This window comes from Macrotis lagotis, chromosome 1 (genome assembly GCF_037893015.1).
Source record: "Macrotis lagotis isolate mMagLag1 chromosome 1, bilby.v1.9.chrom.fasta, whole genome shotgun sequence".
NCBI classification, from domain to species: Eukaryota; Metazoa; Chordata; class Mammalia; order Peramelemorphia; family Peramelidae; genus Macrotis; species Macrotis lagotis.
This window is the reverse complement of record NC_133658.1, coordinates 288,561,532-288,579,552: the sequence shown is the minus strand read 5'-3', so window position 1 is coordinate 288,579,552 and position 18,021 is coordinate 288,561,532. Positions and strand designations below refer to the sequence as shown.

The following is an 18,021-nucleotide window of genomic DNA, read 5'->3' as shown; positions in this document are numbered from 1 at the left end:
TAGAATTTATTTTGCAGAGGCCTAATGGCTTCCTTAACCTGCCTCCCGTTTCCCTTCTATCTTTCTATTGAGTGAATTACATTTATGTACCCAACAGAATGTACACTCTCTTCCTTTAACCATTTCAGATACTGGCCTCAGATAATTGCTAATAGTTTGACTCTGTGCAGGACACAACCTCTCTAGACTTCATTTGCAAAACAGCACTATCTCACAGGACTTTGTGAGATGATATATGTAAGACTGCTTTGCAAATCTCAAAGTATTATGTAAATGCCATATTTATCATCATCATCCTCATCCTCATCCTCATCATATAAATGATGCAGTTTTTCTCCCAAAAGATCCATATGCAAAGTACATGAAAGTTAATCTCCATTCAAAGATTTCAATATCTTACCCATCCTCCAGGGTCATTATCAGAAAAATCAGTTTTCACTTTGATTAGATGTACAAAGATTGCAGTTAATATAGTTTTAGTGTATCAAATTTCAGATCTAATAACAAACTACACTATCAACTGCTCTTCATTTGCCCTTCAATTATTAATCCCAAAAATTACTGGGAAAGGAAGTCAATTTTCTATCTTACATGTTAAAGCAATAATGAAATTACAGGGGTTAAGGAAATATACTTGTCAGTGTAAAATATAATTGCTTCTGATCACATACTGATGTAAAAAATTAAAATAAAATATGCAGGATGTATTCTCACCTCCTTAGAGAAAGCATCATTATTCTTTTTATTCTTTTCACCATTACCATTAAAAGAAAATCTTTTGGCTAATGGCTCCCAGGCAACAACAGCTGCATGCAAATAGCTATGCCAAATAAAAATCTAAATATCACTATTCCTTTCCTGAAATTATCTTCTGATGATACTACTGCCTACACATTTTTTCTAAGAATATACACATCAATTTTACTATTATATCCTCCACTTTAAAAAATCCAGTGCCCTACAACAAGCAAATGAAACACAAGCATTTATTAAACATGCAAAGCATTCTGATAGGTGCTAAAAAAAAAAAAAGACAAAATAAAAACCAGTCCCTAATCTCAAGGATACTAGAAGCACACAATTATTGTTTAGTTCTTTCAGGCATGTCTGACTCTTCATGACCCTAACTGGGGTTTTCTTGGTAAAGATACTGAAGTGATTTGCCATTTCCTTCTCCAATTGATTTATAGGTGAGGAAACTGAAACAAACAGGGTCAAGTAACCTGCCCAGGATCACATACCTAATAAATATCTGAGGCTAGATGTAAATTGAGGAAGATGATTCTTGACTGCAGGTTCTACACTATCTACTACACTACCCAGTATCCTCAGTTGTTTGAGTTCAGCAAAATCAATATATTCATCTCCTAGTCTCTTGCCTGAGCACTAGTCCCAGATCATCAATTTCTTACTGGGTATTTCACCTGGACACTATTGGAATCCTACTTGAGATGTTCTGCCTTACTCTCAATGTCCAGAAGACAATTCTCAAACCCTCTCCCCTTCCAAATTTTCATGTTTTTGTTGAAGACATCACCATCTTTCCAGTCACTCATGATTACAATAATTATGTCATCTTCAGTCCCTTGCTGGCCTTCATCCCATTTATCTAACCAGTTCCAATTGTTATTGTTTTGCTCTCCAGAACATATTTGACATCTGTACCCTTCTTTTTAATTACAAATCACTGCCTTAGTTCAAGCCTGCATCCCCTCTCAACAGTACCATTGCTAATGCCTGTTCTAATTGTTGCCTTGCCTTAAGACTCTCCATTCTCTAATTCATCTACTACATAGCTTACAAAGTGATTTCTTTTTCCTAAATGGAAAATCTGACAATGTCACCTAAATTAAAAAAAATCAAAGCAAACAAACAATAAAAATCTTGAGTGGCTCCTTGTTGCCCTTAGGATAAAATATAAATTTTAGCATTAAAAATCCTTCCCTTACACCACACATTACTCCACTTCACAGCTACAGATCAGCCAAACTGGCTTCACACAGTAAACCATTCTCCATCCATGTGCCTTAAACTGGTTGTCTCCTTTCCTCCTCTCCTCATCTCTTAGAATCCCTTGTTTCCTTCAAAATTTAGCTCAGTTATCTTTTCCTTAAACTTTTCTGATTCCCCTAGCAGCTAGTGCTTTTTTTCATTCCCTGGTAGAAAGAAAATAAAAATTATAGGATTCTGGGGGATCTTTTGTGTGTAAGAGTAAAGGCTATGTGACCCAGATATAGAACAAAGATGAAAAAGAATAGATCACAGTCACAATTTAGAGCTGCTTGGGATCTTAGAGGCTGGCTAGTCTAACTCCTTTCATTTTACAGATGAGGAAAGGATAAAGTCAGAGAAGTGAAGTGCAAGGTGAAGAGGCAAATGCCTACAGTGCCACAGAGATAATGAATAAGTGGCAGAGGAGACAGAAACCTAGGTTCTCTGTCTCCAATCGACTACATTGCACACTATGTGTTTCTGAGCTGTAAAAACTATTTGGCCAAAGTGAGGAAATATAGCACAGTTTCACTATATGACCAGATACTAGAGGGATAGTTTCCTAGGTAAGGAGATGAGAACCATCTGCTAAAGAGTAGCCAAAATGTGCAAACTAGTAAAAAAGCTAAAATACAGGAGCAGTACTATAGTAGTGCTGGGAGTTGAGTTGAGCTCAAGAAGCATCAATTACTTTCTATAGAGGAACAAAATAAAGAGAGAGACTGAGAACTGTAACCAATGATGATCACTGGAAAAAGATAACTCCTGGGGTAGACCTTAGTCTTCTCTCTTGCTGATGATTCATCCAGGGGATTATTTTAAGTTAGGGAGATGGCTTAAGTCTCTGGAGAGGCAAAGTGGACTTGGTGAGGGGGGGTTGTCTCTTGATGTTGAAAAGACTAGGATGCAAGTCCTTTCTTTGTCCAATTAATGCAAAAATAAAACTATTATATATTTTGAGCTTTGTGAGCTGAAGTGACTGACCTATACTCATAATTAGTGACAGATGTGGAAATTACAAGAAGTCTGAGGACATGAGAGTTCTCCAGAGTATACGAAGAAACTTGGTGTCATGACATAAAGGTTACATGCAGATGAAGAAACTGAAAACAAAGGGTTGAACTGATTTGCCTAAGTAAACAGAACCAACAAACCTCAAATTCTAGAGGGAAAAACTAAGGCTCAGGGAGTAGAAGTAATTTACTCAAATCATATATTGAATTTAAAAAATTAGCTAGATATATAATGAACTACAGTTCTGTTCTTCAAAGTCTCATTTGGGAGTATACCAAAGCATAGTACAAATTAACTTACTAATTTCTTTTCCCATTGCAACTGAAAAACTTTAATTTTAAAAAATTCCAGATCTTGCTACTACCATATATATTATGGGTAGAACATGTAAGGAGTTACAGAAAGCCATCTTTTGTGGTATAATTATTTCTCCCTTCTGCTTGAAATTTGCATCAAAACATTACCTCCTTTAATGAATGTAGCTTATAGTTATAAAGTACTTTTGCATACATTATCTTATTTGATTCTCATAATAATCTGTCAGGCAAGGAGTAGAACATTTGACAGAAAAGTTAACTGGAAGTCAGAAAGACAACCTTGTCTAACATCACACAACTACCAAGACATAAAGATGGCATTCAAACAATCTTCAGACTTCTAATCAACATCTTTCTCCTACACCTAAAAGGAACTCTTTTCCCAAGCATATTGACACTATTTTAGTTAAAATTTGCATGGTGCTTTAAGTTCTTTACTAACAATGTCTCATTTGATGCTCAAATGATAATGTATTATTATCTCTTAATTTTACAGAAAGAGGAATTAAGGTTCAGAAGGGCTAGCTACATTGCTTGTAGGTATATAGATAGATAAATACTGGGGCAGAATTTGAACCCAAGTTTCCTCTGTCTCCAAATCCTACAACAAGCCCCTACAACATGTGGGCTGACAGTAATAAAGAAGATCTCACAACTGGGGCTGAGCCATCAGCAGACACATAGGCAACAGAGACCTCTCTAGAGTAATAAGAAGTAGCTTGCAAAGATTGCCAATGTTAGAGTTCACATCCTGTTTACAAAAAAGAAATTCAACAATTAGTTTCAATGAACATTTTTTTATGTCAGTTCATTAAAGCATACTAAGCAAGTGATAATTAAAAGAAAGCATATTAGAATTATATAATAAGAACATCTTTGCACAATCCTAATTTACATAAGTATGCTGAGATACATTCCAGATAATATGAAAATTTTACCTATTAAAAGTCTGCTTTGGAGGAAATAAAAATCAATCTGAAGGGGCAAAGTGTTAAAAGAAATTGAGTGACTCCTCATTTTATATACCTGAACAATAAGTTCTAACAAGATCATTTTTTAGCCTATCCAGCTTTTCCAAGGATCCTGCAGCTTCATTTTTATTGGGCAAAGAACTGATAATGGAATTGTGGAAAACAGTACTCAGCTGTTTCTCCCCTCTGAATAGAAGGCAGGATGGTGGAGCAGTAAACTCTTCCCAAAGGCTTCCTATAGACAGTCTGTGCTTTCAAAATAACTCTATTCTGGGGTGACCAGATGGCAGAATGGATAGAGTGACTGTCCTGGGTCAGGAGGGCCTGAGCCCAAATTCAGCCCCAGACACTTAATATTTGCTTGGCTGTAATGAACCTGGGGCAAGTCATTCATTGCCTTGCAAAAAAAAAAAAAAAAAAAAAAAAAAAAACCCCAAACCAACAAAACCCTCCATTCTCCAACAGCAACTCTGCTTAATTTCAACTCCAAGCCCTTGCTCTGGGTAACCCTTGGTGCCTCCCTGCCTTTTCAACATCCTTCAGTTTTTTTGTCTTCCCCACTAGACTGTAAGCTCCTTGAGGGCAGGGAATATTTTCCTTCTCATTATTAGTTTCCCTAGTACTTAGACCAAAGTCTGTCACATAGGAGTTTAATAAATATTTATTAAATTGCATTAAATTGGTTCTGCTTCCAAAACTTAAGACATACCCTCTTCTGAGTTTTTAATCTGGTAGGTTTCTTTTGTGATCTTTGGTAATCAACTACCAGTGTATTATTCTCCGTTTCCCCATTTAAAATAGAGTGAAAATAATCATATTTTCAAGTTACAGGTTCTGAAATGTGACTGTCTCTTCCTTATCCTTCCTTCCCTCACATTATTCTATCACTTTAGGGGACAGTGCATTCATAGACTCCCCCAGAATCTACCATATTTTCAGGCCCTCAAAAAAGAAGAGCAGGTCACAGAACCAGAACCCTTTCCTTCATATGCCAGTTACTTAAATACCAAAATCTGCAGCATGGGGCTTATAGGTGTACAAAGACATTAAACACCCAACCCAACAGGAGAGGGAGGGAGGGATGGGAGTGGGGAGAGGGTGATTAGAATATAATATAAATAATAGTAATATGCAGCTTTCCAAGTCAATATGAGGCTAAGAGGGATTCCTATATTCCATTTGGGTGTTTGTTTTATTTGAGTTTGACATCACTGGACTACATGTTTAATAATTAATGGGTTGAATGCATAGCCTACAATTGGCAAATGCATTTTAGAATATCCTATCCTAAAAAGAAAATTAACTAGCTCCTTTCATGCTACCCAGTGTTGAAGTGACAATACTACTAAACTACTGAAAACAAAAAAAAGCCTTCTAAGCACAGGGACCCTCACTGTTGAAAGTTGCTTCACTTGTCTAAGCCTGTTTCAAAAACTATATGATGGAGACAACAGCATTTGTGTTACCCAAGTTATCATGAGCAAGATGTTTAAAAAAATCTTCAACCATTAAAGAAATGGAAGCTGATAACAGTATTTGGTTCAATTAGTTTAATATTTATTGATATGATGAAATAAAAGTCCCCTTGCACCTACCACAAGTAAAGGTAGCAAAGTTACAGAAATGAATTCAAGCAACATGATGAAAGTAATTTTCACATTAATATTTGTTCATATGGCAAAGATTGCCTTATCATATATTTCAGAGGACACAAGAACTTTTGAGCATGAGTAAAGAAAGACATGAACTGACCTGTCCTCGGTATTGACCTTTTTATTTAATATTTCATTTTCTATCCAATTACATATAAAAACAATTTTTAAACACTTATTTTAAAGTGTTAAGTTTCAAATTCTATCTTTCCCTCCCTCCTCCTTTCCTGAGACAGGAAGCAATCTGATATAGGTTATATATTTGCAATCATGTAAAATATATTTCCATATTGAAGGAAGGAAGGAAGGAAGGAAGGAAGGAAGGAAGGAAGGAAGGAAGGAAGGAAGGAAGGAAGGAAGGAAGGAAGGGAGGGAGGGAGGGAGGGAAGAGAGAAGGGATGCTTCAGTCTGTGTACACATTTCAGTTCCTTTTCTAGAGTGAATAGCATGTTTCATCATGAGTTCTTAAGAGATTGTCTTGGATCATTGTATTGCTGATAATAAGTTAAGTCATTCATATTTGTATATCATACAGTATTGCTATTCCTGTGTATCCTGCTCACTTCACTTTGTATTAGTTTATGAAAATCTTACCAGGTTTTCCTGAAGTAACTTATTCATCATTTCTTATAGCACAATAATATTTCATTACAATCATAGGTACTACAACTTATTCAGCCCTTCAATTAATGGACATTCCCTCAATTTCCAAATCTCTCTCTCTCTCTCTCTCTCTCTCTCTCTCTCTCTCTCTCTCTCTCACACACACACACACACACACACACACACACAAAAACCCTATTTGGAATACAGATGTAGTAGTGGCATTGCTGGATGAAAGGGTATGTACACTTTTAAAGTAACTTTGAGCGTAGTCCCAAACTGGATCAATTCATAACTCTACCAATAATGCATTAGTGTCCCAGTTTTCCCATATCTCCTCCACCATTCATCATTTTACTTCTCTATTAAATTAGAAAATCTGAGGTGTGAGATGGTACCACAGAATTGTTTTAATTTGCAATTTTTTTTAGGTTTTTGAAAGGCAAATGGGGTTAAGTGCTTGACCAAGGCCACACAGCTAGGTAATTATTAAGTATCTGAGACCAGATTTGAACTCAGGTACTCCTGACTCCAGGGCCAGCGCTCTATCTACTTAGCCACCTAGCCACCCCTAATCTGCATTTTTTTAAGTCAATAGTAATTTAGAACATTTTTTCATATGACTACTGATAAATGCTACCCTTCTGTTCACAATGGCTAGATAATGCCTTTTATGTATCAAAGCCACAGTCCAGTAATAATCTATGTGGCTCACTTCACTAAAACACGACTACTATATGGACAATATGGGAATTTATTTTGTTTGATAGGTATATTTATTACAAAAATTTTGTTCTTTTTTCTATATGAGGGGAGATGTGGGGAAAATATTGAATGCTTGATAATAGAAAAAAATTTTTATTTTTAACAAAAAACAACCAATATCAAAACTGACCTCTCTGGAAAGAAGCAAGAGAAATGACTCTAGACTCATGACTAATGTTGAAACGTGAAAAAAGTGTGAGATCTTAATAATCCTGCAAGTTCTCTCTCTTATGTGGAAAAAAATTTTTTAAACATATCTCTACTGCATTATTACACAACCACCAAATGCCCCTCTTCCTTTGCTTAAAAATGGTTAGTGATGTCATAACCACATCAAACTGCTCCCTTCCTGGATAAAATCACCTTGTAAAGAAGAAATGCAATTAGTAAATGCAACAAAATATTCTTTTACAAACTGCTTCTATATCTGTAACAGTAGAGTTAAGGGCTTAACCATTATGCTTTTATTAGAATTTTCTAGTTACATAATTCAACTTTGATTCTACATACAAAGACAGTGCTGGAGCTATAAAAGTTTAGTAAAGACAGGTTTAAGGCAAAGGAAAGTAGACCAATAGGGTGTGAACAGGCTAGCTAAGGGCAACTGGCAAGTAGCATAAATTATAAAGTCTAAGAAAGAACTCCAGGAGAGTATAGGCAGAACCATATCCATCTAGTTCCAATGCTAGTGGTTCAAGAGCAAGGATAAATGATCTGTAACAAAGTTAGAATAATAAGTCTTGAGTTCCAAATCATTGGGTTCTAGAAAAGGGACTTCAGGGAATAAGCACAAAAATGGAACTTGACACTCCCCTGAGGGGTTCTAAAAGCCACCAGATTAGTCCGGACAGGACTCAGAATATGGGAGAGTTCAAATCTGGCCTTATACCTTTCTAGTTATGTGACCATGGACAAATGACTTACCCTCTGGACCCCACAGTTGCTCATGTGTAAAATGAGACAATAGCACTAACCTCCCAGGATCATCATGAGAATAAAATGAGACAATATTTGTAAAGAGCTTTGCAAACCTTTATTAACTATATAAATTCTACATATTGTATACAACTCCCTCTTCTTAACCCCCAACTGTTCACTAAGTCCCTGGTTCTTGTCTCCTACCAGCCATAGCCACTGATTTTGCCAAAATGGGACCCATGTGAATTGAGAAAGAGACCAAAGCTATGAACACAACCAATATTTATTTTAAGATCTATGTATTTTTAAAGCAATTAATATGTATGAAACTATGCTTCTACTTTGGCTCTATCTTTTTTTTTTAATCAATCAATCACTGATGTGTTGTGCCTCTAACCCCATTTTCCCCATTAAGTCCTATGGTTTATTGTGTGGTGTCTAGCATGATAATTTGCCCCTAACTACCTTTCAAGTCTTCTTATACTTTGTTCCCTTCCTTACTGACCTCTATGCAGTTCCTTGCATAACTCTTCATCTCCTGACTACATGAACGACTTCATGTCTGGAATGCTCTCCCTCCTCCTTTTCCCCTCCCCTTTGCTTTCCTGAATTCCTTCAAGTCTCAGGCATTTTCTAAAACAAGCCATTCCTTATTCACTAATGCCAGTCTCTTCTCTGGATAATTCCTTCTAATCTAAAGTTAGAACTTTAATTGCATGTTATTTAGACCAGGAGCTCCTTGAGGGCAGATTGTCTTTTTTTGTATCCTTAGAACATAGCACAATATTTGGCACATAGTGAGTAATTAAATGCTTGTTGAGTGATGGACCTATACTGATTGATTAAAGAGGGAAGGGAGTGAGAACTTCCCAATAGTCTAAAACTGTTTTGTTGCTAACAATTTTTAGCTTTGCTTATGCCTTTCCAGTAAAAGAAAATGTGCTTTGTTCAAGAGGAAAAATATTTAAAGCATTATAACAAATGCTAATAAAGCCCAAGTACTCTGAGAGTATAAAAGGAAATTTTTTCTACCAAAAATTGGAAGCTTTCCTGGTTTTCCCTACTCACTGACTTTTCCCACTCTTAAGAAAAAAACAGCTAAGCAACATGGGTATTTCATCAGTTTCACAGACTTTCAGAGTTAGAACGGACCAGTTAATTCAACCTGCATAGATTATCTATCCCATCCTGCCCAGACCACCTATTCCAAGCTTTCCCATTTTTCCTTTTCAGAAATAAAGACAAAGAACTGGTAATTTATTACAAAACACTATCTGGATATAATCGTCAGATATATCTCAATTTTCATTATATTGCTTCCCTCTTAACTCCTTTCAAGATTCTTCATAACCTGGCCTCATACCTGGTTTGCTTTATAAAGCCTTATACAAAGGCCAAACCATTACTGTAAATGAGTGCTCTATTCCCTTCCCATACATATTTTAGCCTACCCAAACAGGGTCTGATCTTAATTCAGATATGTAAGGTCAACTTTATAAATAAGCTATGTTATATAATTATCTTTTACTAATTGATTATTTATAAAAAAAAATAAAGCATTTCCATAATAGCCCTAATTCAATCTAGGATGGAACACTAGCACTGAGAGAAACTCTGGCTGAATGAATCCAGGGTTTCTTCTTCTACTCATTCAACGAAATCAAATAATCACAGAATTTTAGAACTGAAAGAGATTGAACCCTAATCTCCCTATTCCTAGGTCGGTGCTCCATTATATTCTACAGAGAACTAACTCTACCTGTTATGGTTATCAGTACAAAGAGAAGCCTTTTTTCCTCCCTACTATTTACAAAACAGAATAAATGATGACATTTCTATAGCTAGATACCAGATGTGTCCTCATTCTACACCTACACTGGATAGGATAAAGAGCAAGGACCAAAGCACAAAACATTTGAAAAGGGTAATAGGATGAAAAAATCTAGAGGCCACTTCTCTGGTAGTTCTCAAATTCTATTTCAAAGCAAATGGAAAAGTAAATGTGAATCTGAGGAGTGGTAGTGGGGGTGAGAAGGATTAAAAGAGAAAGAAATTGTGCTGGAGTCCAATTTTGACAATCAACCATGCAAGGCCATTGACTTAAGCAAGTCTCTCTGCCTAGCAGTACCAAAGTCTTAGAGCAATGCCAAAGCTCTCAGTTACTCATTCATCACTAATCATAAAACCATTATAAAATTTTATTTCCTTAAAATTCAACTCTGAGGCCTTGTTTGAGGTGCACCCAGAATTATTGAAGGCTGTACCAGGAAAGTACAATCTCTTACTTGAAAGGCATAAACAAAGGACAAAAGACAATCTTTTGGAGATTGATTGTTGTCCTTCAAAATTGAAAAAAACCATGACATCGTATGAATGATGGCATGACATGCACATTATGTTGACTAAAGTGAGGGAATGGAGAGACTGCAATCTGCATTAGTGAAGGGTGTCATCAATGAAAATCATAGTCCTTCAATGCACTGAAGCAAATAAAATAATATAAATCCATCCAAACATTTCATAGCATTCAATTGTCACACACAAATAAAACTTACTGAATTAAACTGACTAAAATTTAGTGGTCAAAATAGCAAAACTAGATGCCAGAAAATATCCATGAAGCTATATGGCAAGAATAGCTCCTTGGAAAACTTCTCCATGTTGTAATATTTATAGACTGAAAATGAAGAATTACATGTAAACTCTACTATTAAATGCTAAAGGAACAACAAGAATCTTAGGGACCCAGAATCACAGGATCTGGGTGAGGTGGGGAGAGGTTTGATAACAATCAATTCCAGAAAATCCCTCACAAAAGGCCAACAAACCTCTACCTCAGGACCTGCAGTCAAGTAGAACTCACAGCTTCCCCTTACAGATCATTACATTTTTTGAAAACATCTAATTGGTAAGCAGTTTTTCTTATTTCTACTCATAGGAATGAAAAGCAAAAGACTCCCCTGGAATAGCACATGTTCTGTACAGTTCCTGTGTTGTAAATGAAAGGCAAAAGAAAAAAATAAGGTAGGCAGTATAAACGTGACTGATGTTAATAATTGAGAGTCAGGTATTGTGACTTATTGGAAACTGATCTCTACCTTATTAATGCAATCCCTTGTCATGAAGAGAAAAGATTTCTCCATGTTCTAGAATGCAAACAATATTTTAATCTTTAATTATATTCTCAATTTTAACTCTTCTGGAGAAGAGTGTCTCTCTAGGCCTGAGGATTATTTCTTTATTACACAGCCTCTCTATGGTATTTAATGAATATTGTTACTTAATACTTGTCAGTTGGGAAAAGAAAAACTTAGCATATTTTTCCCAAAGTTTTGATAACTTTTCCAAAACTGAGAAAAGGTGCAATCAAAGTTAATGGCTTCCCTTCTGGCATGCCTCTATGTAGACAATATCTGAGTCCACTGGGCAATGACTAAGCTTACTACATCTAAAGAGAGTAAGATGAGTAAGTAAACTGCTGGCACAAAACTCCTCATCTTTTCAAAGAATCCAGGTGGCATTTAATAATTGGAAGAATGACTTACTCAGAACTGTCTTGGTTATCTAAAAGAGCTTATCTGAAGGTCAGCCACCTATAAGCGCTTCTCAAGTGCTTACTTTGAGCAGAGCACAGCATCCCTGTCCTAAAGGAGCTCAAATTCAAGTGGAGGAGATAAATAATTAAGTACATACATGATATATACAGTTTGTCCTCAAGATAGTGTCTAGACACTATCCTTACCAAGGAGGCACAGTTAGGTTACTCCAGAAAAAAATGAGGACAAATATTTTTAAATCCTTACCTTTTTTTAAAAGATAACAAGCTAAAGAACCAATCTAGAATTTGTAAACTTCCTAACAAACTCTGCCATCAGGAAGACTTGGACATGAGAAAACAAGTCGGTCATAGGATCAAGCAAAAACTTCTACACCAGCAATGAAGCATCACCACAAACATGGTACAAATCACATCTTAGAGACAGGCACCATTTTGAGGGTGCTAAAGTTGGAGAAGTAAGGAGCAGGAGTCAAATCTTTTTGTCACAGAATAAAACTTGCACAAACCTCTCCAAAATGCATAAGAACTAGAAAGAATATGATGACCAGGTCAGCTGAAGAAATGGTATCTTCAAAAGCAACAACTTCAGACATTTTTGAAGTTCCTACTACATGCCCAAGACCACAGGCACTGGCAAGGACACAATACTTAAATAAGATACAACTTCTGCCCTCTTATAACTCACAATCTAGTATCAATTTCATCCTAGAAAATAATTACCTCTTCTATCAGAAATCAGCCCACTTCTAAGGTCTACAACAGGTTCCATCCTTCATCACAAAATTACAGATTTAGAGAGGAAGAAATCTTAAGTCATCTAGTGTAATGTTTTCATTTTCCAGATGAGAAAACAGGTCTAGACAGGTGAAATCACACAGGTAATAAAGAGTCAGGGCTCTCATCCTGATCCTCTTATTCCAAATTCTTTCTTTTCTACTGAACCACTTTGCAACTGATCTACAATTGCAATTGACTTCCTTAAATAAAAGACAACAACCCTAGGCTCTACCTTTCAAGATGATATTTGCTAGTTATAGTGAAGAGAACTGAATTAGTTGTAGGAGTCCCTGGGTGTCCTGCATAATTTCAAGTAGATCTGAAGATTGCTGTTCTTCAAAATTGAAGAAAACCATGATATCATATGAATAATGGCATGACATGCACATTATGTTGATTAAAGTAAGGGAACTGTTATTCAGACACACCCTTTCCACTGCCTCTTCCAGAACCTTCTTAGCCAGTGGCCTGAGTATAGGAATTTGGACTTCCAGTGTTGGTCTGGATATAATATGAAATCTTAGTCCTTAAGATGTAGGTCTTTCCTATATCACTGAGGCACCATGGAATTACAGTAAAGACGGGCTTAGATGATCTTTTGGGGAATTAGTATACTTGGTAGTGGCAGAAAATTAACCTTCTAGAGACAAATTAGTGGCTGTACTTAAAACAAACAGTTGTACACTGCAATGCCTAAGGACAAAGAATCTCCAGAAAGTACTATACTAATATCATTATCCCTATTGTCTCCTGAATCAATGCCTTCCAGGGTTGTAGATTTAGGGTTATATTGATGGGGCCAGGTCATCAAGCACAAGAGCAACATTGACATGAGAAGTTAATTTTATTTCTCCAAATACTAAAAGATGTTAGGCAATACTATTATCCTGCAATAATAGTATTTGTTACTGACCAGTTCAAAAGGCTTCAATAGAATTTTAAAGGATCAATTTTCTACTTTAAACAAATAAGATACATCAGTGACTAAGGAATTTCTTTCTCTAGATAATTTTTGAAAACATGGGCTAAATTACTAGTTGTTCAAGATGAGATAAGCCCAGTCTTTGAAGTCTTCCCCAATTCTCTTCAGAAATCAAACAACACTTTGTTTAATGCCCTTCTAATACATTTGTGTGTAATTTTGTAATAAAGTTAACACAGAACTTGATACCTCAGCATGGATGTGGGGTGATCCTTGGTTCTATAAGTTTCTATGAGTGGAGGTCAAGTTCCACTAGGAATGGGGTTGTCTTGTAAGATAATGTATAGTGTGTGTGTGTGTGTGTGTGTGTGTGTGTGTGTGTGTGTATAAAATATATAGTATATATATATATATAATATATAGTACATTAATAATAGACCAAATGTCTATATTATTAAATTATACATATATTATAATCTGCAGAAAACAGAAATCAAACACTATCCTTTATATTATATAAAGAAATTAGATATGAGCATATGGAAGCTGAGGAAGTGAGATAGTATCTTCTCTGACTTCAAAATGGTAACAAATAGCAAGAACTCTTATTTTAAACAGGATCTTGGTATTCTTATAAGCTTCTATGAAGGGAGAGAAGAATATGAATCATTAATCCTATGAATCACTAATCCTATGGGACAAGCAGGAAGGAATCCAAATCTTCTTGTAAAAGCCAACTATATTTTTCAAACACATATTCCTTCAAATCCCTTGTATCCTTGCTTTTCCAAACCTATGGTCTCACTGCAGCTAAGTACAGTCTGTGATTTTGTTATAATAGCCTTTGCAATTGTACAATTATTTACAAAATAAAAGGCTGAAATTCATATGGAATTGTGTATGTTACATGTGTAAAGTTACAATGGGGCAGAGGATAGGGTATGGAGGAGTGAAGGAAAGGGGTATTTATAAGCTATGGAGTTAGAAGGGTCCTGCTATCAAGGTGTCTTAAATTACATTTAAATATGCTTTATTTAAAATTACATTTTAAATGCTTATTGAGTAGTCTGTTATTACGGAATTCTATTATAAAATGGTTTGAATCACATCTCCTCAAAACTCAACAATTAACAACATGCAATAAAAAGTTGATATAATATAGTTAGCCTTTAAGATTGGATGTGGCTCTTGTCTCCAAGACTGTGGTGCTATAAAAAGGATTCACCATGTGGACAAATCAAAGAGTTCAATGCTGTGAAAAAGCAGAAGTCAATAGTCACAAGGGCTACACAAGGGTTATCCACTATAGAAAATCATTTCATTGTTTTATTTCCTGGACCACAGTAATCACCTTCCTCTTTGAAACTAAGTATTTTGAGTGATTTGTTATAAATGCATAAAGACAGTCATGAGTCTATCTAGTCTTTTTTTTTTTTGGCATAGGAACATAGACTGCTGATTGCCATGGTCCTTAAATAGTTTCTAGGTGTCCTCATAATTGCATGTCACCTGTAAACAGGTTCCATGCCAATGCAAATGAACAAATAGTGAACAGATGGAATAAGAACTGACTTTTGTCAAAAGAGAGTTGGCAAAAAACAATCCCAGTTTTTGACTGTTTTGGTCTTATGGGACCATAACAAAAAACCCCACCATTTCTAACCAAACATCTTCCCTCAGGAGATATGCCATAGACACAAAATGGAAAGTATTAAGAGTTATTAGAATTTTTGTGAGGTGGGAGGTATGATTTGCAAATATTACTGAATACAGAATCAACAAAGCAATTTTTCACTATCTGAGCAATTGGTCAAATAAGCAAAATTGTTAGCAATGCAAAATATACATAAAAACTCTATTGTAGACCGAAAAATTCATGTGGTCCCTACAAACTGTGTGAGAAGAAAAAAATAATACTTGCAGCTGGATTCCCTAAGTAAGGTTTTCATGATAAGAACAATGTGGCTACTAATAGAGAAATGACCACCAGAACAAAGAAAAAAAGGACGGAAGACTACTTTATCTGTCTGTTTCATGGCCATGTGCAAACATACATCCTATAAGCACACTAGTCTTTTTATAATAGAAGTAAGGAAAAATAGGTTTAATCAGAGGCACTGGTAATAGAAAGTCATTTTACTAAGAAATACAGAAAAGAATGAAGTTGCAGGGATTCAAATCATACTCCTTCCATTAAGAGTAGAAGAGAAAAGGTAGAGAGTATTGAGGCCATCTCCAAACTCAGGTTCATAGAATGGTTTGTAAAAAGGGAAGGAATCCTAGAAATTCTTTTAACACTTAGTTGTTTGTTTGGTTTTTTTTTTAAGATTAGACAATGGAACCATGGAAAGCATAAATGGAAGGGAATATGAAGAAAGAAGCCTACTCTATTTCAGGGACTAACTTTTGCAAATACTTTTTGCCCAAGATCAGAACTATAAGTCTACCATTTACAAATTCAGTGTTCTCTCCATTATGACAGCTCTCCTTCAATTTATTTCCCAGTTCAACACTGCCTAGTTACAAAACTCATAGCTGACCTTGGTAGGCCTGTCTCATAGAGCCAAATCCCCAGTACTACCACCTATGGTAACATCAGGTTTCCTATCCTTCAGTCATCTCACTGACAGAAAAAAAGAACAAAAGTATTTCTCTTTTGTCTGCTTAGTGTGAGAATGTGAGAAGGAAGCAAAGACAAACTAAAATATTTTGAAACCTTAGGCAGAAAAGTTAAAACATAAAGCTAATGAATTATACAATCATGTCATATTCTCTTAATACTATGTTTCAAATTTATCATAATAGAATGACTCTTAAAAGAAACTCTCACAAATAAAGTGATATTAATTTAATGGTCACACAACAAGGAAGCAATATAAAATTAATAGAAAACTTTTCTACAAAATCTCAATACTCACTGTGGAGGTAAGACAAGGGTTGTAGGCTGAGCTTTAGGCCTCCGTTTTGCAGATACTCCCATCTGGTTGGCAGAACGTTTTAGAGACTGTTGATTCAGAAGGCCAGAAGCTAGACCTGCATGGTACTGCAACTATATAGAAAAACAGAAAAAAAAAACCACTTTACTATGTTCCAATATGGTAGGTACTGTCCAGATGTAATGCTTCCTATATCTAAGTCCTTAAGCCTAGTCACAGAATTCCAAATAGAACTAATGTCCCAAAGAAGTCACTAATAAAGTTATTTTAACTTTTATACTGTCTGAATAATAAACAGCATATTTTTCACTGAAGCCCAATTCTGAAGCTCTAATTAGCTTCCCTCAAGTATCAAAGAACAAATGATTCCATGCCATCAATTATAGACAGCAAAACCAAATGGCCAAACTCAGTAAGAAACCAAATCAGTCTCTGTAGTGAGTGGAATATTTCCAATAAAACCTGATCTTCACTAGCATTGTGAGACTTGGAGTGTGCCTTTTCTTGAGAAAAGCAAATAAAAATTTTCTTTGGCTCAGACCAGTCCCTGAAGATTTTGTTTAGTGTATTTTTATCACACACAGTAGTCTAAAAAAGTGATTGGGTAAAAAGGCAATACTAATGACAGGGTCATGACTTCAAACTTAGAGACACTGATATTTGTGGAATTAATAACAATAGTTTATATTCATACCAATAGTCTGCATTTATTGGGAAAAGGATATGCAAAGGTAATTTACAGTTGAAGAAATCAAAGTGATCCATATGAAAAATTACTCTAAATCATTACTTTATTAGAGAAATGCAAATTAAAGCATCTCTAGGGTACCACCTCACACCTCTCAGACTGGCCAATATGACCAGAAAGGACAATGATCAATGTTGGAAGGGATGTGGGAAATCTGGGACACTAATACATTGTTGGTGGAGCTGTGAACTTATCCAACCTTTCTGGAGAGCAATTTGGAACTAAGCCCAAAGGGCAACAAAAATGTGCATACCCTTTGATCCAGCAATACCACTACTGGATCTATATCCTGAAGAGATGATAAAAAAGGGTCAAAATGGGGCAGCTAGGTGGCACAGTGGATAAAGCACCAGCCCTGGAGTCAGGAGTAAATGAGTTCAAATCCGGCCTCAGACACTTAATAATTACCTAGCTGTGTGGCCTTGGGCAAGTCACTTAACCCCACTGCCTTAAATAAATTTTTTAAAAAAATAGTTTGCATTTATATAGCATTTCAATGCTTAGAAAACTTTTTATACATTATCTCAACTCTCATAATAGCTCAATGAAGTCGGTAAGTGATAATAGATTAAGTAAACTGGGATTAAGAGAAATTAGATAAACTACTCAGTTATAGAGCTTATGTTGGAACTGACACAAACTCAAGACCGTGTTGTCATTATTAGTTGTTTTTCAGTTGTGTCTGACTCTCATGACCTCATTTGGGAAAATCTGGGAAAATATACTAAAATGGTTTGCCATGTCTTTCTCCAGCTCAGATGAGGAAACTGAGGTAAAAAAGGGTAAACAAACTTGCCCAAGGTCTACACAGCTAATAAGTGTGGGAGGCTAAATTTGAACTCAGGAA

General features: G+C 35.7%; 1 protein-coding gene across 2 annotated transcripts in view; it reads right to left on the bottom strand.

Moving 5' to 3' along the window:
- MED27 (mediator complex subunit 27) overlaps positions 1–18,021 on the bottom strand; it is a 271,270-nt gene that overhangs the window by 138,630 nt on the left and 114,619 nt on the right. For both annotated transcript variants that reach the window (XM_074210857.1, XM_074210856.1), the window contains exon 3: positions 16,409–16,539. In XM_074210857.1, the coding sequence (XP_074066958.1) occupies positions 16,409–16,539 (131 nt within the window). The remainder of the gene's footprint in view (positions 1–16,408; positions 16,540–18,021) is intronic.